Source organism: Solanum verrucosum, unplaced genomic scaffold (assembly GCF_900185275.1).
Source record: "Solanum verrucosum unplaced genomic scaffold, falcon-dt-bn FXZP01000183.1, whole genome shotgun sequence".
Taxonomy (NCBI): domain Eukaryota; kingdom Viridiplantae; phylum Streptophyta; class Magnoliopsida; order Solanales; family Solanaceae; genus Solanum; species Solanum verrucosum.
In genome coordinates, this window is record NW_026020430.1 from 4382394 (window position 1) to 4408504 (window position 26111).

The 26111-nt window shown below is 35.7% G+C and overlaps 3 protein-coding genes across 3 annotated transcripts; 1 reads left to right on the plus strand and 2 right to left on the minus strand.

Moving 5' to 3' along the window:
- Positions 1-10215: 10215 nt before the first annotated feature.
- On the plus strand, positions 10216-14206 carry LOC125807631 (MLO-like protein 1). The gene is made up of 14 exons (XM_049487366.1): positions 10216-10492; positions 11219-11276; positions 11354-11628; positions 11877-11993; positions 12082-12142; positions 12221-12318; positions 12518-12592; positions 12707-12795; positions 12906-12955; positions 13121-13161; positions 13313-13522; positions 13624-13691; positions 13830-13890; positions 13971-14206. The coding sequence occupies exons 1-14, from the start codon at positions 10367-10369 to the stop codon at positions 14163-14165; spliced, it is 1524 nt and encodes a 507-aa protein (XP_049343323.1). The 5' UTR covers positions 10216-10366; the 3' UTR covers positions 14166-14206.
- Positions 14207-14854: 648 nt separating this feature from the next.
- LOC125807875 (uncharacterized) lies at positions 14855-18153 on the minus strand. The gene is made up of 6 exons (XM_049487613.1): positions 17944-18153; positions 17789-17823; positions 16730-16900; positions 16437-16487; positions 15221-15279; positions 14855-15133 (listed from the first exon to the last, which is right to left on the minus strand). Exons 1-6 carry the CDS (start codon positions 18021-18023, stop codon positions 15032-15034), a joined length of 498 nt encoding a protein of 165 aa, XP_049343570.1. The 5' UTR covers positions 18024-18153; the 3' UTR covers positions 14855-15031.
- A 507-nt stretch (positions 18154-18660) lies between these two features.
- LOC125807309 (auxilin-related protein 1-like) lies at positions 18661-25772 on the minus strand. The gene is made up of 8 exons (XM_049487003.1): positions 24745-25772; positions 21844-23506; positions 21599-21743; positions 21109-21206; positions 20915-20980; positions 20312-20401; positions 19568-19744; positions 18661-19155 (listed from the first exon to the last, which is right to left on the minus strand). Exons 1-8 carry the CDS (start codon positions 25341-25343, stop codon positions 19117-19119), a joined length of 2877 nt encoding a protein of 958 aa, XP_049342960.1. The 5' UTR covers positions 25344-25772; the 3' UTR covers positions 18661-19116.
- Positions 25773-26111: the final 339 nt, after the last annotated feature.

The window sequence follows — 26111 nt, forward strand, 5'->3', positions numbered from 1 at the left end:
CTTGTTGATGAAATTTATCAATATCGATTTTTTCATCAATATCGATTTTTAAGTTTCCATTGATAATACTCAATCTCTGATGAAGTGAATTCATTTAAATTATTTTTTTCTGTTTGGAAAGAAGATTTAGAAACAAACAGGTCCAAAGTTTGTTGCCAACCAGATTTGTAGAAGGAAACTGCCACTGGGACTTTGATATAATCGGTGACATACAAATTTAACTGGGTATAATTAGTTAATTACTGGGTCTTTAATCTGTTTTCAAAGTTATTATAGAAAGGGTATGAAAAATTTTGATAATTGTAAAACGTATCTAGTTTTCTTGTAAATTGTATGTATTATGAACAAGGTGGGAAAAAATAATTTTGGTGGAGCTTTTAATTTTAGATTGATTGATACAAAATAAGAATGGATGTAGTTAGTTGAAGATCTTTTTTTTTTTCAATGACTGTTGTTTTTGTTTTTTTTTTCTCCATAAAATTGTATTCATATCGAAAAAGCTATAATAAATATACTGTATTTTTGTAATTGTTTGATCGAAATACAACAAATAATTTTGATAAGGATATAAATATGTTGTCGGTCATATAATACAATTGTAATGAAAGGGATATAATTTTGATCAAAAGAATACAAGTACGATAGCAAATACATACATTTTGTAACTTGATACAAACAGTATTGTTAACGAATGTAAAACTTAATGATGTGTTAAATATAAAATTCAAGGTATATAATTGTGATGACTAATTAATTTAGAAGAAATACAAAATTGTATGATTTTAAAATTGAATTTCAAATTAATCAAATACATAGAATACAAATCTTGTTTGTATATTGTTTGGATGAATACAAAATTAAAAAGAGCTGGAAACCTTTTTGACATACAAAGTGAAAACTTAAATACAAGACGAGCAAAATGAAATACAAAACTTGTTGATATACAATTATGATGAACTAGAAACCTTTTTGGCATACACTAACGACCCCCAACTTGTTTTAGTTTATTTTCAATCATAACCAGTTGTAATCAGTACTCTACGAAGAGATATAAAATAGAATGCAAGAAATAGAATTCAAAAAATATGGTATACACTAAAATGAATAATATATGTCAATTTTTTTTATGATAAATCAAACCTTCATGAGGTTAAAACAATGACTTTGCATAACAAACTACTACAAAAAGATAAATGTATAGTAGACAAAATAATTTAGAACTAAACAAGATTAGCGAGCCTAAAAATAAATAACTATTGTATTTCAATTGTTTCACCATCCTCGCGAACTAAGCGAGACATGTTATGCCTTGGAAGTGCCTCCCTCTCACTAATGGCTCCGACATCTTTCTTCTGTTGGCCATAGTTTCAAAGAAGTGCAGCGTATCTTGACAGTAGAAATATTGCATCGAAGTTGCTCGATATATGACCGAAACATATTTTTTCACAAAACAAGCTATACTAATGCTCAGAAAGATGATCAGTCAGACGACGTTTAATTTCATTGTTGACATAGCGCTGCATGCAGGGTGCATTCTTGAGTGGATTTTTGCACGCAAAGTCAGTTCCCTAAGTAAATGAATTATGCAAAAAAAATATTTTACTTAGAAAGCATATAAATACAAAAAGTAGTAACTTAGAAACTACATCACATAAATACAAAAATATGTCATAATGTAACTTAGAAATTACATCAAACAAAATACAACAAGTATACCACAATGAATAAAAAAAACACCAAATATACATATATGGAATCATTCTGAAATAAAATAAAATAAATACAACTTTATAGTATATAGGATACTTTGTTATGACAATTTGAATACAACCTTATTTAATAAACTAAAATGAAACAACATATAACTTATCATGAGTACAAATACAAAAGTTATATTAATGAAGTAACATGTAACTTAGAAACCACCAAACACAAATACAAAAGGTATAGCATAGTGAATACAAACTCATCAAATAAAGTAAGCATGAATACAAACTGAAATAGAATCAATATTCTTAAAAATCATGAATACAAAATACAAAGAGAATATTAATGAAGTAACATGTAACTTAGAAACCACATAACACAAATACAATAAATGTACCATAATGAATACAAAAACATCAAGTAATATAGCATGAATACAATCTGAAATAACATCAACAATCTTAAAAATGAATACAACTAGACAAAGTAAATATGCATTATTAATTGACTGAATACAAACAACACTCTACAATGTTCATAACTAGAAAAGGATACATATACATGATGAATCCAAATATGTGGGTTTAATATCAAAACTAACCGTCCATAAACACAAACAAAAATAATAATTAAGAAATACAATATCCATATCAACAGTCCACATTATCCATCGACAGTAGCAACACTATTCTAAATCAATACACATACTTTTTGAATTTTGAATACAAAGATAGTTGTTACAGATACTCTAATCTAATAGAAAATTCATTTTTTTGTGTTTTTAACAACTTCAACTGAACATGCAAATATTGTAATGGTAATATATTCAATAAACTTTAAATCCATAAATATAATTAAATACCTCTTCATCAATTATTTGGTTTCTGTCATCCTTTTTTGAGTTTTCCACTGATAGACGAAGATCCTACAGTTTTGTTCTTAACTTGAGAAAGATCTTGCATATGGATTGGGTCATGTATATTCTTAGATCGTCTCTCTTCCATCATTTTAGCCGCCAATCCAACATTATCTGCCATTCCTTGAGTACTACATAGATTAAAAGATGAAAATCGCTAGAAAAATGATGATTAAGTTGGATACCTCTTGTAATCCTCTTAGATTAGGCCATTAGAGAGAGATCTCGATGTTCACAATATCCAAAACCCTAATGATATTGAAGAAGTTACTACTCAACTAAACAACAAAATTTTTGAAAGATTTAAACAAAAACAAAATCAGCAAACAAACCTAAAAATCAGATAAAGATGCATACCTTAATTAAAAGAATAATCTAGATGTTCACAGTATCCAAAGCCCTAATGATATTGAAGAAGTTACTACTCAACTAAACAACAAAATTTTTGAAAGATTTAAACAAAAACAAAATCAGCAAACAAACCTAAAAATCAGATAAAGATGCATACCTTAATTAAAAGAATTGTTTGTTTACACCCTATTTTCTTTAAACTTGCGTTACTTTTTAAAATAGTTCTATATTACAAGATAAGATAAGATTTGTGTATATTTTATTGTCTTCAATTTGATATTTGACGTTAATAGTAAATTGGTTTGAAGACAATAAAATATACACAAATTGTTGGACTATACGACCCAATTGATACAGGCCCAATTGATAATAGTAGTTAGTTCATATGTAAGTTGTATTGTAGGTAATCTATATATATTGGTTCTTCTTTTTAGTTGTAACAAATAGTACAGTTTTAATTGACAATGAATACAAGATATTTTTCTCTCTCTATCTTTACCTCTTTCACCGACTTAGAGAACTAGGGTTCCGCCATGGATAACTATCGAGTTCTTTCTCTATTTCTTTGCAAATTAACATGGTATCAGAGCAATTCCTGGTAGTTCGTATCGTTCTCTACATATTTCGTCAGTGTATCTCTGTTTGTCGACGGTTAATTTTCTTTTTGACTATTTTTTTGCTTCGAAGAATTTGAGATCGAAGTTTTGTTCTTCCGCCATCGCTGCTTAGAGCTTCTGTTTTGCTCCCGTTTCGCACATCTGGTGATATCTGATTTTCTTAACTTGATTACTTCAACATGCCTACTGATACGCAATCTAAGGTTACCGCTACGCGATCTGAGGTTATTGATCCGTTTCATCCTTTATATCTTCATCCATCCGATACCCCTGGAACTCTACTGGTGACAGTTTCTTTCAATGGAACGGGTTTCGGAGAGTGGAAAGAAGGGATGCTTATTTCCCTTTCTGCAAAGAATAAAATTCAGATAATCGATGGTACTTTTCCTGAACCTAACTCTAATTCACAACTTTTTCGACACTGGGAAAGGTGTAACAATATGGTGAAGGCTTGGATACTGAATGCCCTTTCCAAAGACATTGCTAAGACTGTTCTCTACTATAAGACTGCAAAGGAAGCTTGGAATAATTTGGTAGACAGATATGGTGTTGCTAACATTTCTCAATATTACAGCATTCAAAGAGCCATCTCATCAACTGCTCAAGGTTCTTTTGACATTGCTCATTATTACACTAAGCTCAAAGGATATTGGGATGAGCTACATTCTTTGTCTATTGGCAATCCATGCACTTGTGGAGCAATGCATGAGTCTAATGAGACACATAAATTGTTACAGTTTCTCTCTGGTTTGAATGACTCTTATTCCACTGTTCGCAGTAGCATCCTCATGATGGTTCTTGTCCCTTCTGTTGAAAAGGCATACTCTATTCTGATTAGGGATGAAAAACAGAAGGAAGTCTATTCTGATTGCCCTGTTTTCTCCCCTGATTCAGTGTCGTGTTCTGCAAGCTCCAGTTCTAATTCCAGAATCCACCCTTCTTCTCAATCTATTAACAGATCTTTCAATCAGAGGGTCAATTTTGATTCTAAACGGAATGATTTTGTCTGCAAATATTGCAAGAAGTCTGGTCATACTATTGACAAGTGTTTTAAACTTCATGGTTTCCCACCTGAGTTCAAGTTCACCAAAGGTAAACGGATCGCTACATGCACTCAAGTGGAGACTCCTACCGATCCTACTTCCCCACTTGATTCTTCTCCGATTGATCCACTTCCACATGGTTTTTCTAAGGAACAATATGATCATATCATGAAGTTCTTCCATAATGTTCAGATCTCTACGACAAATCCAGGACCATCCTCACAGGCTTATGCAAATTCTGGTCACACTGTTTGTCATGCTTCTCTTGAGGATTTTAGCTCTTGGATCTTGGATTCTGGAGCCACAAATCACATGACCCCCCACAAACATCTCTTACATAACATTCAACCTTTACTATCCCCGTCTTTTGTCACCCTGCCTAATGGTTACAAAGTGAGAGTGACTTATTTTGGTTCTTTGCTTCTTTTTTCTGATATTATCTTACACAACGTGTTGTTAGTGCCTTCTTTCCATTACAACTTAATTTCTATTCATCAACTTCTTACCCAGCTTAATACTTCTGTTCTCTTTACTAATTCAACTTGTTATATGCAGGGCCCTTCTCTGAAGAGCCCACTGGTGATTGGTAAGGCTGACCATGGCCTCTACATCCTGCGGATCCCCTCCATTGCTGCAGTTCTTTCTGATGACTCTGATTCATCCCGTGGTGGTTCTCATACTTTAGCTGCATCTATTTCTACTGATTCTTCTTCTACTTTCACTGTTCCTTGTAATGTTTCTCCTGTTTTTTCTCTCGAATGTAATACTTTGTCTCACATGAATAAAACTGATATTCTTTGGCATCAACGGATGGGTCATTTACCTTTTGTAAAAATGATTTCTATTCCTCATATTTCATGCAAATTCTCCCCTAAACAATCTTTCACTTGCCCTATTTGTCCTATGGCACGTCAACAGCGGTTGCCTTTCCCTGAAAGATCCACCCAGTCCACTTCCATTTTCTAGCTTGTTCATATTGATCTTTGGGGCCCTTATCACACTTCTACATATAATGGTTTTCGGTATTTTCTCACTTTTGTGGACGATAAGAGTCGCATGACATGGACTCATCTCATATCTTGTAAAGGCAATGCCTTTACTGTAATCAAAGCTTTCATTGCCATGGTTTCTACTCAATTTCGCACTTCTGTTAAAACTATTCGGACAGATAATGCTTTCAAGTTGGGTTCCACCTCTGCTCATGCTCAGTACCTTTCTTCTCTTGGCATTCTGCACTAAACTTCTTGCCCTCACACTCCTCAGCAAAATGGAGTGGTTGAACGTAAACACAAACACCTTTTAGAAACTTCTCGGGCCCTTCTTTTCCAATCCAAGCTTCCTACCAAGTATTGGGGAGAATGTGTGCTTACTGCTACCTACTTAATTAATAGGTTTCATTCCAAAATTCTCTCTCATAAATCACCCTATGAAGTTTTGTATGGTCGAGCTCTTTCTTATGCTCATTTGCGATCTTTTGGCTGTTTATCACATGCTACTGTTCCTCTTCCTCTCCGAGACAAACTCAAACCTAGGGTCATCCCCTCTATTTTTTTAGGCTATGTTTTTGGTAAGAAAACATACAAACTTCTCAATCTCCAGTCCAAATCCATTTTCTACTCTAGGGATGTTTCATTTGTGGAACACATTTTTCCTTCCCTATTTTTCCCTCCTTCCACAACCCCTTCTTCTCACTATTCCGATCCTTCTCCCGTCTTTTCTTCTCTTCCTCTTACTGTTTCCCCTTCTTCTTCTCTACCACCTCCGCGGAGGTCCATTAGACAGATATCTACTCCCTCTCACCTTCGAGACTACATTTGTTATTCTGTTCCTTCCTCCATCTCCTTTCCATCCTCTGAAGCATGTCCACAGGAACCTTTGTTTTACCATCAGGCTGCGTCCAACCCTGCTTGGCAGGATGCCATGCTACAGGAATTCCAGGCCCTGGAGGCGAATCGGACCTGGGATATCGTACCATTGCCTCCTCATAAGAAAGCTATCTCTTGTAAGTGGGTTTATAAGATCAAAAAGAAGTCTGATGGCAGCATTGAACGTTATAAGGCCAGGCTTGTTGTTCGAGGGGATACTCAGAAGGCTGGGTTGGACTATACGGAAACTTTTTCTCCTGTGGTGAAGTTTACCACTATCAAATGCCTTCTTGCCCTTGCTGTCAAGTTTTCTTGGACTGTTTACCAACTTGATGTCAATAATGCGTTTTTACACGGGGATCTTGATGAAGAAGTCTACATGAAAATTCCCCCTGGCCTTGATGTTTCTTCTTCATCTCCTTCTCATTCCCCTCTTGTTTGTCAACTCAAAAAATCTTTATATGGTCTCAAGCAGGCATCCCGACAGTGGTTTGCCAAACTATCTAGTGCTTTGATATCCAAAGGTTTTTCATCTAGTCTCAATGACTATTCTTTGTGCACTAAGTGTTCTGGCAACTCCACTGTTATCATTGTGGTTTATGTTGATGATATCTTACTTGTTGGGAATGATGTGCCTGAATTAAACTCTCTTAAGTCTTTTCTGGACTCCCAGTTCAGGATCAAAGATCTCGGAGACGTACATTATTTTTTGGGTTTTGAGGTGTCCACAGTTTCTCAGGGTGTTGTTCTCCACCAACACAAATACACTAAGGAGCTCCTAGCTGAGTTCCATTGTTCATCTGTGTCTTCTGTTCTTGCTCCACTTGAACTCAACCACAGGTTATCTCTTGACTCTGGCGACTTATTATCTGATCCTTCCACTTGTAGGCGACTTGTTGGGAAACTGAATTTTCTTCAACACACGCGACCAGACATTTCTTTTGCTGTCCAACATCTCAGTCAATTTCTGAATGCTCCACGTTCTGCACAATTTCATGTTGGGTTACATGTCTTGAGGTATCTTGCCAAGGAACCCGATAGGGGTATTTTGTTGAATAACTCTCAGGATTTCACTCTTCAGGCTTACTCTGATTCGGACTGGGCTGCTTGCCCCACATCTCGAAAGTCTGTTACCGGATTTTATATTACTATGGGTGGCAGTCCCATCTCTTGGAAGTCTAAGAAACAACCCACCGTCTCTTTATCCTCCTATGCGGAGGCTGAATACAGAGCTTTAAGAAAACTTGTGGCTGAAATCACATGGCTGGTCCGATTGCTTGCTGATTTGGGTGCCCATGTGTCTTTACCTGTTCCTATTCATTGCGACAACCAATCTGCCATTAGCATTGCCAAGAATCCTGTTGCACATGAACGCACGAAGCACATTGTACTAGATTGTCATTTTGTCCGCGAAAAGCTTGCCACGGGTTTGATTTCTCTCCACTATGTTCATACTGGCTCTCAGCTGGTTGACATTCTCCCCAAGACTCTCTCTGGTGTCCATCATCAATTTCTTCTGTCCAAGCTGGGTGTTTTGTCACCCTCCAGCTTGAGGGAGGGTGTTGGACTATACGACCCAATTGATACAGGCCCAATTGATACAGGCCCAATTGATAATAGTAGTTAGTTCATATGTAAGTTGTATTGTAGGTAATCTATATATATTGGTTCTTCTTTTTAGTTGTAACAGATAGTACAGTTTTAATTGACAATGAATACAAGATATTTTTCTCTCTCTATCTTTACCTCTTTCATCGACTTAGAGAACTAGGGTTCCGCCATGGATAACTATCGAGTTCTTTCTCTATTTCTTTGCAAATTAACACAAATCTTATCTTATCTTATCTTGTAATATAGAACTATTTTTAAAAGTAACGCAATTTGTTACCCTTTCCTTTCATCCAAGGATGGATCAAACCATGTTATGTAGGAGGGAGTTGATCCAATAGTAATGTCATTGAAATGGATGTTTGTTTTTTTTGTTGTTGTTGACGAGGGAACTCGCAATCACAATCCTGATAATCCCGTCTTCCTCTTCAATGTAATAGCATACAAACCACACTAAACAAATTAATTGTATTGAGCAAGTCCTATGCTATATTTTTTGCTCCATATTTTTATGACTTGTTTATTTTGGTAGCATTAGGATGTAACTTAAGTTTGACGTACAAATGAACGATGTTTTAGGCCATTTACTCCAACATTAGAGAAGGAGAGACAAATATATTCTGCAGATACGTTTTATGAAAGTTGCTCTTTTACACTATTTGGATGGTGATTACGTATTGTGTCACTTTAATATAAAAGATTGCATATAATAAGAATGAAGTGTGTAATATATTACAATTTAAGTTATAATATATGTAAAATATTGTATACATGAAAAAGTGTCATATTTGCTCCTCGTCATACTTTGTAAACAAAAATACTTTTATCGTCCAACTTTAGGCACATATTTATCATTGAACCATCAACTCCACTCTCCTCGCCTTTATTGTCCTACGTAATTTGAATCTGGTCACAATTAAATTCTTCTAACCCGGCCTAACAAACCCAACTAAACCCAATTACTTAATTTAGTTGAATGTAATTCTCAAAGTTTACTAAAGTCCTAAATATTATAGAAGATAATTAAATTACGTCGAAGATAGAAAATATTAAGGTAACAATGTGATTACACCATATCAACCATTACATAAAATAAAAAAATATTAAGATATTAAGGTAACGATATGATCACACCAAATTGATGGTTACACAAAATGAGACTTGTCATCGTTATCTAAGATGAATTTAAACAATATGATACAATAATAATTAAATAACAATCAAAACAAACATCGTATAAAACGTCCGTGGTTTCTTCTGTCTTCCGTTGTTTCCTTTTGGTGCACCATTGAGAATCCAATTTGAGTACTTTGCAGAAATATAAATTTTGCTTTTACGACTTACGAGGCACATAAATTAATGACCAGGGAAAAGTGCAAATGACCCCACCTTTAAAGGATCCAAGCTAAAATCTTTTTGGGCCAGATTCTTGTTAACTCAATAACTCCACCTGTTGAGCTTGTTTACGTTAGGTCCCCAATTCGAATAAAGAAATAGAGTTGTTGTAGGTTGACTATTAGAATAAAACTATTCAATTTATGATATAATTCACTAGTTATCAAAGTTTATTATGTATTCGCATCAATTCTAAACAAGTTAAAATGTAGTAATCAAGTTTTTTGAAATTTATAGTTTTAAACATACCATAGTATTTAATTTGTGCGATCCAAACATTTAGTATATAATTATAAAAGCTTCTCATTAGGGATGAAATAGAAAACCTAAAGTTAGTCATATTCAAATTTGGCCACTATACATCCATAGCTTCTTCGTTATTTCACGTAATCAAAAGAGTTGAAAAAATAGTTTTTACACGATCATTTTGAAGTGTGTGATTTATTTTGGAACGGTCTAAAAAGAATACTATAAACGTAACTTAAATATTATAAAATGTAATAGGTGTGATAATATTTCAATCGCAATTGTTTAAAATTAAATTAATACCTACCTTTATAAACCTCATAAAACGAGAGACATATTAATATCATTTCATGACAACGAAATTAATAAAACACATCAAACATCATTCATGCAAACCACGTTGTGGGAAAATATAACCATATCTTCTTCTTTTTTGGCAATTTTCTTCCAAAATCTTCATTTCTTTTCTTGATAATCAATCATTTCATAATCACTCCCCCAATTTATTGTGGGTGTGATTCGTTTTTCTCTGTTTCATTTCATTAATATATAATTAATTATCATATTTGTCTTTCATGAAATAATTCACCACAACTTAAACAGAAGAAAAAATAATATATGGATGGAGGTGGAGAGGATGAAGGTTCATTGGAATTTACACCAACATGGGTGGTTGCTGCTGTATGCACCGTCATTGTTTCAATTTCTCTAGCTGTTGAACGTCTCATCCATTATGCTGGGAAGGTATATTTTTATTCTATTCTAAAAAAAAAAAAAAACAATTTGTTGGATATTATAATTATTTGTCATATGAATGTGCAATATGGTTATATAAAAGATTTTTGCAAAAATGCTGGGTAAGGTTTGTACTTGTGGTCTAGTCCTTTCTTGGACCATGTGCATAGCCGAAGCATAGTGCACGGGTATTTTTTTCTTAAAAGAGTTTATTGCATTTTATTGTCATGTTTGAATCTCTCTATTGTTAAGAAATCAACATATATATATATATATATATATATATATATATATAACGATAACAATAATAAAAACAGGATCTTTATGAAACATAATGTCTTTGTTTTCTCTCTTTTCTTTGCAGTTAATTTGAATTTCAACATTTGGCTAAGATTCCATCTTTTTATTTTTCATTTTCTATTTCTCTATGTTATGAAACGGTTTACAAGTGGAATGGTATAAGGAATATATTCATATAGCGGATCCGAACTTGTTTAGGCTTTGAAATGTGATTGTTATTATTGGTCGTTGGTTTGCTCAAGTTCCATTATTTTGTTAGATATATATGCAACTAATACATAGCTTAGCAACATAGAGTGAAAGGTGGTCAGTTAAACATATTTCATCAGAAAATTATACTTTACTAATTAGGTATATAGGTCAAAATTATTTTCATACATATGTATTGAACCTTGAACACTCTTAACGAAATCTCTGGCTTTGCTACTGGTGCAGCGTCTGAAGAGGAAGAAACAAAAGCATCTCTATGAAGCCCTACAGAAAGTTAAAGAAGGTTCGAAAATATACAACATTGATCGATTAAGGTTGCATTTATATATGAACTATTTTGTGAATGTGTATTATGTGCAGAGTTGATGCTGTTGGGGTTTATTTCCCTGCTGTTAACAGTATTTCAAAGTCGCATTGTCGAAATTTGTGTGCCTCCTCGTGTTGTAACACACTTACTTCCCTGCGCGTTACCGTTGGAGCATACTTCATTTTCATCTCCAACTCCATCTCCACCTCCGACTCATGAAGAGCCTCATGTTAACAATCAGACGGTTCACTATCATGCTGGTCCTCACCATCAACGACATTTGCTTGCCGAAGAAACAATGACTGCTGAGGGTTACTGCCATCATAAAGTACTTAAGTCATTGCTCTTAACTTCCAGCTATATACTTTGCTTTGGCGATGTTCTGTTATATCTGTTTCTTGTTAGTTTGCAAGTTACGAGTTTGGCAGAATCCAGTAACTTAGGCTCACCCCCCTGTATTTGTTTTTAAAAAATTCATTTAGCAATTTTTTCCTTTTATATTAGACAATATGACTTCAAACATTGGTGTTCTTGTGTTTAATTCTTATATACTAATACTTTTCGTTGTTTTTTCAGAATAAGGTTCCGTTACTATCTCTTGAGGCGTTGCATCACCTTCATGTTTTTATATTTGTCCTAGCTATTGTGCATGTGACATTCTCTGTTCTGACTATTGTATTTGGAGGAGCAAAGGTCAGTTACTAAGCTTTTCTGCTTAAGTTTCTTTTACTTCGTCTTTCGGGCTGATTGATTATTTGTGAACTTTTTAATAATGGCCTAGATACGTCAATGGAAGCAATGGGAGGATGCAATCGTAAAAGATGATTATGAATCCGAACATGGTATGACTAAAGAGGAAAGGAATTAAGTAAATGGTTGAAATGTAAAGCTACTAGTAATATTGGTGTTCCATTTTGCAGCTCATCTGAAACCAACAGTTACTCATGTCTATGAACATGATTTCATCAGGAATCGATTTCAGGGTATGGGTAGACAATCAGTCATTTTGGGTTGGGTGGTAAGCACTTCCCCTCCCCATTTTCCGTGAACAATATGGCATCTTTGTATTTCCACATGTGCCAAAAAAACTTCTATTGTCTGATTGTTTTGACATTATGTTCTCAAATGACTCGCGATAGACTCATATGATCATCTTCTTCTCTGATTCGTATTAGTATTAATTAACTAACTTACTGTGTTTTGGTGAAAATTTGCAGCATTCTTTCTTCAAGCAATTTTATGCTTCTGTCAACGAATCAGACTACAGAGCGCTTCGTTTGGGATTCATTATGGTAAATATGTTCATTTGCCATAGTTGTTAGATAGAGACTGGCTTCTTGTTTCACAATGTAGTGATTTTTACTTGGCTTATACATAATATTAGTAAAAGCATATTCCTTGTGTAGACACATTGCAGGGGAAATCCAAGATTCAATTTTCACAGGTACATGATACGTGCACTGGAAGACGATTTTAGGACAGTTGTTGGTATCAGGCAAGTGATAGGATGATGCTAAAGCTCTTAGACATTTTCTGAGAATGTTGTTTCTCACTGCTGGTTCTTCAAATTAACTTTTCGCTCTTTTGCTTTTGTTTGTTTTGCAGTTGGTATCTCTGGATATTCGTAATACTCTTCTTGTTGCTTAACATTAACGGTATATCCCAGCTCAAACTTGAAATAGCTAGACTTGTTCACCTTCCCACACTGCTACGATTTCATGCTAGTGCCTACTTAAATCAACATCCTACTAAAATGCTATTGTGCTTCGTGCTTTCATTTATTGTGATGGGAAGGCTGATACATCATTATGCTTGTGCAGGTTGGCATACATATTTCTGGATTGCTTTCTTTCCTTTTATTGTGAGTAACCCTATCATAAATTTCACTTATGTAGTTTCCATTGTTTCAGTCTCCAAATCTGTAAACTAACATTCTGGAAACGATCACTTGTAGCGATAGCTGTCAATTTAGGCTTTTTTTTCGTTCTTCATTTACGTGTGTTTTATTTCAGCTTCTGCTTGCTGTGGGAACAAAGTTGGAGCATGTGATTCTACAGTTAGCTCATGAAATTGCTGAGAAACATGTAGCCATAGAAGGTGAATTGGTTGTAACACCATCTGATAATCACTTTTGGTTCGATAACCCTCAAATCATCCTCTTCTTGATACATTTTATTCTCTTCCAAAATGCTTTTGAAATAGCATTTTTCTTCTGGATTTTGGTAAGTTACAGTAGATCAAGTAACACCATTCTAATTCAGTGTTCAATACAATTTTTCAATGCTCCTTTCCTAATTTCATGTTTTTTTCTATCTTTTTATAGTTCCAATATGGCTTTCACTCCTGCATTATGGGAAAATATGTCTTTGTGATTCCTCGGCTTGTCATAGGGTAGAGTTCACTACTCCCTCCTCTATTTATAACCTTATATATACACAGTGTGATTTTGCAGCGAAAGGAATTCAATTGAACCTTTTTCTTTTCTTTGTTATAACGTTCATATATGAAGGTGGTTTTCATCTTTTCCAGGGTAATCATTCAAGTTTTATGCAGCTATAGCACACTGCCACTTTATGCTCTAGTTACACAGGTGAGTTTTTACTCGAACCAATCGATGAAACTTAAACCTGAATGTCCTTCTCCTAATATTGTTTTTACATGAAATTATAGATGGGGAGTCATTATAAGAAATCGATGTTCGATAGTCATGTTCAAGCTTGTCTTATGGAATGGGCTGAGAAGGTGAAAAAGAAAAAGGGACATAAGTATGGTAGAGATAGCTCTACCCGTTCAAATGAGGGTTCAGTTCTTGGATCACCAATGTCTATAAATGACCACAAAGATCTCCCTCAAAATGGGGTTTAGCTAACAATTTGATCCATGTCATTTGGACAATATTTTGTAAAAGTTAGTTATGATCGAATATACCAGTTACTGAATATATATGTATATGATAAAGAGTGCCAAAAAGCTATAGATTTTTACTGTGCAAGATGAAATGAAATGGAGAATCATGGTTGGTGGAATTCAAAACATTGACCTCTACTTGTTTGGGACTGAGGGATAGTTATAATATATATCTTAGCCTATTGCTGAGATGAAGGGGTTTTTGTGTATGCATTCCCTTGACAGTTTAATGTAAAATTAACTGGATATATTAAGTTTCACTTGATAATAGTAAAATGTACCATTTGTCCACAATTTGCCAACTTTGATTTGTATTTCTGAACGCTGTTTTCGCAGTTGGAGAGGGTTCTTCCCTCTTCATGTTATTAGTGCATCATACGCCTATGAGCGTTACCTAACTTCAATGAAGTGAGCGAAAACCATAGAAGACCAGAGCTCAAAATTCTATCATAGACTAAAAAAATATATTCGGTAGACAATTACTCGCTGTCTGCCTAAACTTGATGGGCAGAGTTATTGGATGTTTGTTCTAGTGCTAGTCGGAGATAATACATACCTGGTGAAATAGTCAAAAGTTCACACAAGCTAAGCCCCAACACCACCATAACTTTTTTTTTAAAAGTGTAAATAACATAAAAACAGAAAAATTGTGGAAAGATACAGAATTACAATTTTTAAATGATGCACAAGTAGAGTTTTTTCCAACAGGTTAAATACGTAGTAGTTACTCAGGATTGATGATGGCTGATAACAGGTATCTAACATTGCATTGCAAATAATTCTGAAACTCCTAACTTAGTTTTTGACCACTTGATGGGTAGCATTTAGGCATCGAAATTGACATGTGTATTGAGCATAGCCATCTGAAGTTTGCTTAGAAAATCCTTCTGGCCAGTAGAAGATTCAGCTCCTGCTTGTGATATCAACTGGAAACAAAAGATAAATGTTCAGTATTTATCGAAAGTTGACTCTGGGAAGGGAAGGGGGGAGAGAATAAGCAGACCGCCTCTTACTTGATGTGGAAGCATAGGATGCCCCCAAGGTGATCTTTTTGTGTACATTACAGGCCTTTCTGGGTAAATAGAACGACAGCCAAATTAGTTGTGATCAGAAGAGTACAACAATAATACTTCAATCACAAGCAAGTTGCAACTATATGAACCCTTACTGTTCATTTTTGCTCTATTTAAGCTCATCTTAATCCAATATTACACATACAACAACATACCCAGTGTGATCCCACAAGTGGAGTCTGGGGAGGGTAGGTTATACACAGACCTTACCCCTACCTTTGTAGGACAATCCAATATTATATATGATTAAAAAAATTTAAAAAAACATGTAGATGTGTCTTTTGTTATTTTATTTGAAAACATAGTCCATTACAAATAGAAGTGAGATTTATTTATGCTCAATGTCTCCTAGGAATTCTTTCTGACCTACCGCACAGTCATCAAAGCTTAGTTAGTAATATACGACTAAGCTAAAGACAATGATCGCATTAAACAGATGATAACAAATTCAATACTTTCTGCACTCCTTTTTAACACCGAGAACTACAATGCAGTTTTCATCCAAACAATCAAAGCTAGATTCGCAGAAGAATGTGCTGACTTACTCAATGATACAAAGAAATAACCCAAATCAAAGTGGTAGAATGATATCAGTCGGTTTCCTACAATTCCATTTTGTTGCTCTAAGCCTATTTTAGACTCAAGGACGTCGACAATTGGCATTACCATATAAGATGATAAAGGCTAAAATCCAGGCAGGCCATTCAAACTTTGGCATTACTACCCAGTCAGAATGAAGCTAGTACACATAAGAACTCAATCCCAGAAAGGATACTCGAAGCATACTTAGAAGTTTTTAACATTTTTTCTTTTTGGGATGAATGAGGGTCAATTTTATTACTTTTATTAGAAGTGTGAGCATTTAGGTCTCAGGATAACCAGGAGGTCGATGATATGATACAAAACAAAAACTCAAACACATTCCAGGCTTAGAACTGTTCAACATACCATCCAAAAGAATATATGATGTTACCTTCAAAAGAAGCACCAGAATAGATGAATGATGCAGTGAATATATATGTTCACAAAATATACATTTCCAACACAAATTGAAATGTGAAACGTGGCAAAAAAGTATCCCAAACAACTTCTCTACATAGCAACTCAAGTAAGAAATCAGAGCAATTGATTAGTAGAGAGGCACCCTTTAACTTACCACGAGAATCTTCTGATAAATTATTGTGAGCATTCAGAGCAGCCGCCCAGCCTATAGAAAAAAAAAGATGAAGCTTCATCATCATTCTCACTTGTGACTTTTTTATCATAGTAACTAGAGGCATCATAAAATGTTAATGCAAAAGACTGGAAGCTGGTAACCTAATTATTATCATAATATGGGAGAACTGTAAAGGATATGGAAGGTATGACAATGTAATTGAGATAGAAGTGATTAAATAGATAACGGAATTGATAATATTAGGAGCTCATGATTTGATTAAAAAAACATACGGTCATTCAGTAGCTGAAAAGCTTCGCTTGTACAACATCCTTGTAGCGGTATTAACTTTGTTGGAGGATACTCATTCACTCGATTGACACCAGCATCAGATACAGACTTAGCTGCACTCATTTGGTTCTTCTCTCCATCACTAGCATAGTTGCTAGCTCTTTCAAGTCGATCTGTAAACTAAACCATTAGAGAAAGGTCGATCTAGATTCCTAGTATAGAAGACTAAATCCAGCCAAAAATCCATAGGCGAAGAACACAAGTTATCTATTTCTTCGAAACATACCTCACATAAAACTAGTCGACCAGTTGAGAGTATCACACACTTCAAAGATTTTATTCTATGTCAATAGGTCAACTCAGATTCTAGGAAGTATTTACCCTCCCCTGTGTTTTCTCAGGGGTTGAACATTGTCTTAGTTTGTAGTTATCTACCATGTATAACCTTAAAGAAGGGTCAATTCTACTAGTTGATCACAGCTAAAGACACGTGATACCAGAGTGTCCCTAGAGAAAAACTTATAAAATCCAATAGAAGATGTCCGTAGCAAAACCGAAAAAAGAAAACTGCTTCATTTTCTAAAAATTAGCAGTTGTACTGAGATGCATACTTTGTTGATGCTACAATAATAATAAGAGCCACATATTTGGAGTTACATTGAAGTGATCAACTTTATAACACTAGCTTAAAAGATCAAAAGGATAGCTTCCACTGATTGGCAGCTAGTACGGAAACAATCTTACAACTCTCATTTCCAACTAGAGTTAGCTCATCTCACGGAAATTCAACTTTCATCGCAGCTTCCAGACTTCCCACTTTCAAACTTGGAGCAATCGACACAGGCAAGATCTGATGTATGATACTTACACAATCAGATTTTAGTATGTATGATCTCGGATCACCATATAATTACACAATCAGATTTTATTAGCTTACTTGTGTTTATCATTTAAGTGAGATTAGCCTTGGTGATAACAGTACATTCCTTGCAAATTTAAGGCATTAAGCTTAACATAATCTCAATTAATTAACATAGTCTAGCTTTATCAAAACTAGTTACCTCCTCCAGATTTTCGCCTGCCGAGTGAACGATTCCTGATACAAAGGACAATATCACATTAAATCATTTCAATAAAACACATCCAAATTCAGCAATTCAATGAAATATGTCCAGATTTAGAAAGAGCGATTCGAATGATAAGATTATTCTGATACCGCTGATTGGGAGGCGCATAACGCTTGACGGTTACGGTGTTGTCGGTGGCTGATGAGTCTGCAGACGGATGTTCCGGCATCTTATCTCCGCTTGGTATCCAACAAGAGCCACGCACCGACGCCACTTATTTCCTGTGAACTTCCGGCGATATTTCTCAGCTACGCATCAGAGAACGTGGGATGAGTCCATGCTGAGGGTTTTGATTGAATGATTGTGATATTTTGCTTTGGTTTTTAAGAATGGAAGTCACGCGCTTCAGGTAGAGTGAACTTACTCTACTGTTTCAACTTTCATCTCCCAACTTTTCAAGAATTTTCAAGGAGAACCCGTCAAGTTTTATTATTTCTCTTTGCAGGACCTTAATCAAATGAATTGAAACTTTCATCTTGTGTTCTCGTAGTAGGCAGACGTAAATCATCGAAAAAATTTATTTGAATTCGTTTTTATTCGAATCATAATAGACTTATTCATGTTTGATCCTCGTTTGAGAAGAAAAATTAATGCAAGATGTAAAGCAGAAATTTGGTCTTCGTCAATTATTGTAGGAATAATTTTCAAACTTTTACCTAATTTTGGCTAAAACATAGAGCAAAATTTCATGGAAAAGGAATTTTACTTCCCATAAGCAGCATGTGGCATTAAGTATAAAGCAAACGAGAGTCCAAAATCAGTGACAAACACTAGCATCACATGGTACTACTAACTAAAATTCACCTTTTCACATCGTGCAAAAATATCATTCTGATTTACTCAATACAACATCAGTTCAAAAAATGATGCAAGAGAGATATGTTCTTCTCATGCAGAAAACAAAAGACTTTAGAGATAAATGAATAGGGAAAAATACATTTTGTATAACTTCACAACTCAATCATACAATGCTCCTTTCGTGCTGCACATAATGAAAAATGCCCGACATTTTTCCCAGAAACCAGTCAATTCAAGAACCATTCACCATAAATGTCTTTGGCACTGACATTAATTTACAGCAACAGAGTAATATATTGCACTTAACCATCAATGCTACAAAGGCCCATTTCACCGGTCCAGCATGCCACATGATGAAAGAAGATTATAACAGAGTCACCAAGAGCACTGCTTTGAAACAACTGTTCCTACCTCTTCTATCAAAAAGTCTGAAGGAGCTCAAAGCTAATGAATGGGCGCAGCATCTAGAAAAGCTCCTCTGAATTGAATTTGTTCCATGCTTCCTATTGCAAGATATAGAACTTAATAAAGAGCACAACATTGAGTATAAAAAGTGAAATAAGCAGTGACAACTAAAGGATCTTTCAATGATAATTCTGATAAGGCAAAAGGAAAGACACCAAGAAATGAAACTTGTCATTAGGCTGCATAAGAACCCGACATCTGTTTTTAAGAGGCTTCATAAAGTTCAGAACCCTTGACCCATGGCTTGAAAAGCAACATACCAGGGAAAAAAGTGGGATTGTTGGGTATTTGGGACTTGATGGGTCTACCCAGCCCATAACCACAGACTAATTGATTATTAATGTCTCGTGATAAAGGAGTAAAACCTCAGATGAATAAGAAATGTGAAGGGCATGTTAGTGAAGAACCAAATTTGTAATGCACTGTCATGTTGGCCAGCGATAAAAGTACCTTGAGCATGTCAAACACCTTCTCAGCAACATATTTCTGTTGAAGGGTGGCACCTTTCTGCTGCACTTTATCGGGATGGATACACAATGTTGCTTTTCTATACACCTTTTTTACAGAAGCACCAGTAATTAAATCCGTCAAAGAAACAGGCTGCCAACCGCATTCAGGCCAAAGCACCTATGAAACAAGTCAATTTGATATTTTTATCAAGACCATACTATTAGAAGCACAGACAATCAAATGTTTCAGAAATTATAGGTTTTCCCATTCATAAATAATTTATTTGTGAATGTATATCAAAAAAGCAACGATTGTTCTAAGATCCAAGTTATGTTGGTCTCTATAGATCTTCAATTCATGTGTATCTTTTGGTGCATAAATTTCTATGGTTGGAAGAAAAATCTGTTATCTGATATGATGGCTTCCTGTGTATGTGTGTGTACTTGGTATTTTTTTGACTTTTAACACCAGTTCTTTTCAAGGTGTGAACAGGTAGAAGGGCAACAATCCCCCAACGCACGCCCACATCCCAACCCCACAAAAGGAAAAAAAATGACTATGATTAGCAACCAAGTAAATACAGAGATAGCAAAATGGATAGGATGTACGTGTCATTTGTTTGGCAATTTCTGCTCAAAGAAAAAAACTCCTTTCAAATTTTCTCCTCTCTCATGTTAATAACCAGGTGTGTGTTAAGTGGAATCTAACAGTTCTGGGGTACAACTAACATAAAATGGAACATACATATTGCATAGTTGATAGCAATGCACGAAGATTTCCTTCTTTCCCAGCAGCCCATCGCTTGATTTCAATATCTAGGGTCTCAGATATTCTCTGTAACAAAAAGCAAGCAACTATATTACATTGATAAAATAGTAAAAATCATAGCAAGGACATAGCATAGAAGAGAGAGCAAAAAGAAAAAGGATGAAAGACACCACAAATTTTAGGATAGCATCATGAAGCACAAGGCAAGGCCTTAAGGAGTCATTATCTTAGTTTAAACTTAACATGATTCATCCAGCACCAAAAAGAAGAAAGTGATCCTACTGATATCTGACATAGCTAGTTCAAATCTGCATCTTTAAACAAGATCCCAAAGTTTAGGTAAGATTTGAAGAAAGAAAATTTTTCCAATCAAAGTTTGAAAATACACTTTAAAAATGATCATCTAAACAAGCACCGCAACAACGTGATTGTTTTATAACTCTGTAATTCGATATAGGAATGTAAAAGTGGAATATAAAGAAAATTTTAGGCATTGTTTTTTGAGTATTCCACTAATTGCAACAAGCACACAATAATGTACAAGTACTTTTGCAAGCTGTTTCATAAAACAGTACTTACGTGTCTTTCCTGCTGCTCCATCTGAACTTGAAGGTCACGTTGATTCTTTTCAGCCAAAGCTTTGGCCTGAGAAAATAAATACCATAAATCATATATCTTTCTAAACTATGTAATACATGCTAAAAGGCTGTAAACAGAAATTTGCCCTGACAATCCAAACATGAGAGGAAAGACACAAGTGCCAGGGGGCATACCGCACGCTCCTGAGTTCGTTGATGGCGTTCCAATCTAGCTCTTCTTCTTTCTTCGGTTTCCCCTTCAACCTCTTGGAAATCTCCAGATGAAGTGGCAGCTGGTTAAGTAACATAATTCAGTATTCAGGAAATTGATGAGACAGACTTAAAACCAACAACATGACACATTTTGTATGCCATTAGTTTGTCTGTAAGCATATTATTGCCTCGGTGACTTCTTGAAGTATAAATACATTATAAAAACAAATGGTAAGAAATTAAGACAGTTCAAATAAAAGCATCTTCTGTACAATTGAGGGAATAATTCAAGAAAAACTGTTACTAACTGATGTGTTGAATTAAGTTGCAATTGCGTGACCTTAATTCAATTGAAGGAAAAGTTGGAGAAAGTGAAAAGGCGCCATGGTAGTTAATCTAGCCTGGGAGGCTTTACTAGTAGTACAGACTAACCACCTGAATATTGCTAGTGAAGCCGCAAAAAAGTAAGTACCTCCAAATATTGAAGAGAGATCATCAGCAAAACTTGTTGTTGAAGATGCCTTTGTCCTGTTGGAGGAGGTTGTGGTAGATGAAAATGTTGGCTTTGACCCTCCAGCACCTGCCTTGTTCTGGAACTGTGAAGCAAATGAAGTCTCCTAGAAATGGCAGGTGAAGAAAAGAAAGAGTTACCAAAATGCAGAATAAAAGATAGAGCATAGAGAGGCTTAAATTGATATCTTAGGTTGCTTTGTTTACATTTACAGAACTTGTTCTTGTCTTTGGTGCACTATTGGCTCTAGAACCCATATTGAAAAAAGATTCAAGATCATCATCATTCTTTTGTTGGTTCATCCTTGCAGCAGCAGCTGCCCTTTCTCGAGCCTCTGCAGCAGCTCTTTCTACTGCAGCTCGTTCTGCTCGACGTCTTACCTCAGCCTCAGCCTTTGCAGCTGAAGCTTTTTCGCGTGCTTCTTTTTCCCTTGCTTCTGCAGCTACCTTTTCTGCTCTTTCTTTAGCTTCTGCAGCAGCTCTTTCACGGGCTTCTGTTTGTGCTCGCTGAACTGCAGCCCTTTCAGCCCGTTCTCGAGCTTCAGCTCCAGCCTTCTCCACAGCAGCTCTTTCGGTTTTTAAACGAGCAGCAGCAGCTGCTCTTTCTCTAGCGTCTGCTGCTGCTCTTTCTCGTGCTTCCCTAGTAGCCCTTTCTACAGCTTGCCTACCCCTATCTCTCTCTACCTCTCTGGCTCTCTCCCTCTCCCTCTCAAGTTTCCATTGTGCTCTCTCTTCCTCTTCTTTTTCCCTCTGTTGACGTTCACGTTCTAATCTCTCCTTGTTTTCTCTCAATTCTTTTTCTTGTGTCTCATGCATGGCTTGTTCATCCCTGTCCAGGTTGACAGCCTCCTTACTCTTAGCTGCCTTTGCAGATTCTCTTTCTCGAACTTCCTTAGCATGTCTAAATTTGGCTTGAGCTCTATCCATAGCCTCCTTCATCGCTGCTGCTGATGCAGCAGCTACTGAGTTTGCATTCATATCTTCACCAGAAAGAACTCCTGCACTTTCATCCACACTGTGGGGAGATTTACCCATGGCAAATTCATCAAGTTCATCCAACTGAGAAGTTGGAGGGCTCTTGGCTGCAGGACGAACAACCTTAGGACTTTGAGAGTATTGGTTGTAACTTGGAGAAGAAGAATATCTGTCACCCTTCTTTCTTGCATTTGAAGCAAAGGAACTAGCCTCTGACTTAAAATTTCGCCGTGGAATTGGAGGAGGAGGTCGTGATGGAGGTGGAGCTCTTGTAGGTTGTGTAAAAAGAGGAATCTCTGATACACTAAGCCATACATCATCAGAAGGCTGCATTTGGTCCTCTGATCTTGGGGACGTATCTGATTCAAAGTGTGTTTCATGAATATTGCTACTTGCATATGAAGGGGGGGAGCCAGCTGGACCAAAAGATCTCTGAGGATCACCTGAAGGCATGTCAAACAGAGGAGAGTCCTGAAAACCATCCCCAGGCACCTTTTTCTGTGAGCGGTTATCAGAAGATCTGGAAGAAGATTTTCCGATATTTTCTCTAGAAGAAGAGGCTTGTGTGTCACTCGTTCCTGATCCTGCCCTCTGAGGACTCCCTCCCGTCCCTCTGTTATTCCTAGCAGAGTATAATGGAGGGACAGACTTACTAAAATCATTCAGTGGATCTAAATCATCAAGAACTCCTCCACTAACCGATGAAGCTTCAGAGTGTGTATTTCCAGATTTACCTAGCTGGTCAATCTGTTCAAGTGGATCCATGAACTCCCCCGGGTTAGACGAAGCTGGCATTGAGGTTGACCCTAAACCTGCAAAAGGGTCATCCAAACCAATAGAACTTTGATTTGAATTTCCAGTGGGTTTGGAGTAATGACTAGACTCTGTGAATGACCTGTGCAAAACCACCTGTCCCTCATTAGACAATCCAATTGCAGGATAACAAAGATAAGACAATAATTTGGCCGTACAAATGAGCACAACAATTTATTCTAATTAACAACACTAATCGCAACTGATAAGCCAAGGAAAAATGCACCAACATGTCAAATACAGTCTAATCAATGTCGTTCACTGAGACACCCTGTTCTGTCTTGTCTTCTTCTTTCTATAATTATTTGCTCAAAAAAGTCTGTCTATTGTTTTCTAGTCAGTCTAAAAGGAAATTCATGAAAATTGAAAGGGCTAATGGAGAAATGAACTGGCTTTATTTTAATAATAAAACACACAAACTACTAAGCACCAACAATTACCAAAACTTTGAGAATTCTAACCAGAACTATATGTATTCCACTACAACAGTTACATATTTTGTATTTTTATTGTTTGGATAAGCACCACCATTATTTTGTAAGTATGGATAAAGTACCACAGTTTACATTTTCTGTGTGCCATCTCATAGAGTTAATACGCTGTTCTTCACCTAATTAAAGCCTCTTCAGCTTATCGGGAGCATATAGACATAATATATCAAGTAATTCCATATATAATAATAAGAAATACAGATTTCAAAAAGCTAAAAGATACAAGAATTTTGTGATACGTTCTATCCTATTCGACATGCAAGAGGGCAACATTCGTTACATGTTAGCCCTTTCAGGCTGTATTCAAATAGCAAAGACAGTAGTATGTATGTGAACAATGAGCAGATGGCCTTCTATAGTATCCAGATTCATGTTCCCCCAAACCCACCCCACCCCACTCCCCTTATCACAATAATGTATGTACTATGTATGATCCTAAAAAAGCAAAAATGTTCTCTGCTCTTTGGTAGTCCATAACCTCCTCATCACAAACTTTTGGGATCAGCTATATAAACAACTTTAGAACAACTATGCCTTTAATTTTGTAGCAATTCTAGTCATTACTTTAATTTCACTAAGAAACAGCTTAAATTATTTAAACCACAGTGATCAGAGAAACAAGTGGAGCTTTGAGAAATATGACAAAGTACCTCTTATTAGTGGTGGAAGTGCTACTCCCAAAACCAGCTAACAAATCATCAAACTCTTTGGCACTCTAATTTTGTAGCAATTCTAGTCATTACTTTAATTTCACTAAGAAATAGCTTAAATTATTTAAACCACAGTGATCAGAGAAACAAGTGGAGCTTTGAGAAATATGACAAAGTACCTCTTATTAGTGGTGGAAGTGCTACTCCCAAAACCAGCTAACAAATCATCAAACTCTTTGGCACTCGAGCTCGTACTACTCTTAGGCTCTGTTACCTTCTCATTCGACTTCAAATTCCCAAGCAGATCACCAAAATGTTCGTCCTTCATCTTTGGTTGTGGTGGCGAAGTCATTGTAGCAAAAACGTTGTCGTCAAATCTCACAGTGGATGCAGATTTTTCAGATTCCGATTTGCTCTTCAGTCCTGGCAATCCATCAAAAATATCCTCGTCGTACACTGGCTTGTCATACACCGGAACGGACGATGTCTTATTGTTGTTGTTATAGCTATTCGAATCATTGCCAGTATTGAAAATTGAATCGTAATTGGTATCATTCATCGACGAAGATTTACTGTTGTTATTACTAGACTTGGTGTATTTTGGAGGTCCACCGAAGACGTCTTTGTACAATAAACCATCAGAATCATCATACAACGGTGAAGATGACGATGATCGTACGGAAGAGGAACGACGATCTCCACCGTCGGATCTCATCGGAGCCGATTTTCCACCGGGTCTAAACCCGTAATCTCGAGTCAGCATATCTAGGTCATCCATCGAAGATATATATTCAAGCCGTTTCAGATCTGGACCGAATTACCCTTGAAAACACTGCAATTGCTGCTGGTATGATCTGAAAATGAGAAGAAATTGGAAGGCCAATACGGTCAACCGGAATCACAAAGCAGAAATGTGAATGATCAGAAATTGCATCAATATGAATAAATATCTATCTATCTATACATATGAATATATGTACGTATAGGTAGAGAGAGAAAATTGGTGAATTAGGGTTTGAAGAGGAGGAGGACTGAGTATCCGGTGACTGTTTCTCTCTCTTCTTTCTTCTTCTTCTTCCTCCGCCTCCGTCGTGCGCCTTCGTTTTCTTGTTTCTCGGCGATTCTTTATCTCAGTTGTTATTGATTGGGTTCATTTTCGTGGAAGAACCTTTTTTACTTTTTGGGCGAAATTTTGATTCTTTTTTGTTTAATTTGTGAAATTCTGATTCTAGCCTAATATATTGTTGGCTAGACATTAAAACGGTAACGTTGTAAGTATTTTTTTTATTTTAAAATTATAATTATGTATTTGATGTTTATGTAGTCAAGTGTCATTTAATCTTTTAAAAAAATTGGATCCTTAGTAATTTTCTTGTTATTGTTTTTTTTTCATTTATCATATTATTTGTGGTTTTTTTTATTTTTTTTCTATACTATTTTCTATAAATATATATTTTATGAGAGTTTATCGTAAATAATACTTTTAGATTTACAAGGTAAAATAATGTTGTATACCTATCATCCTTTTTATACCTATTTAATGTTG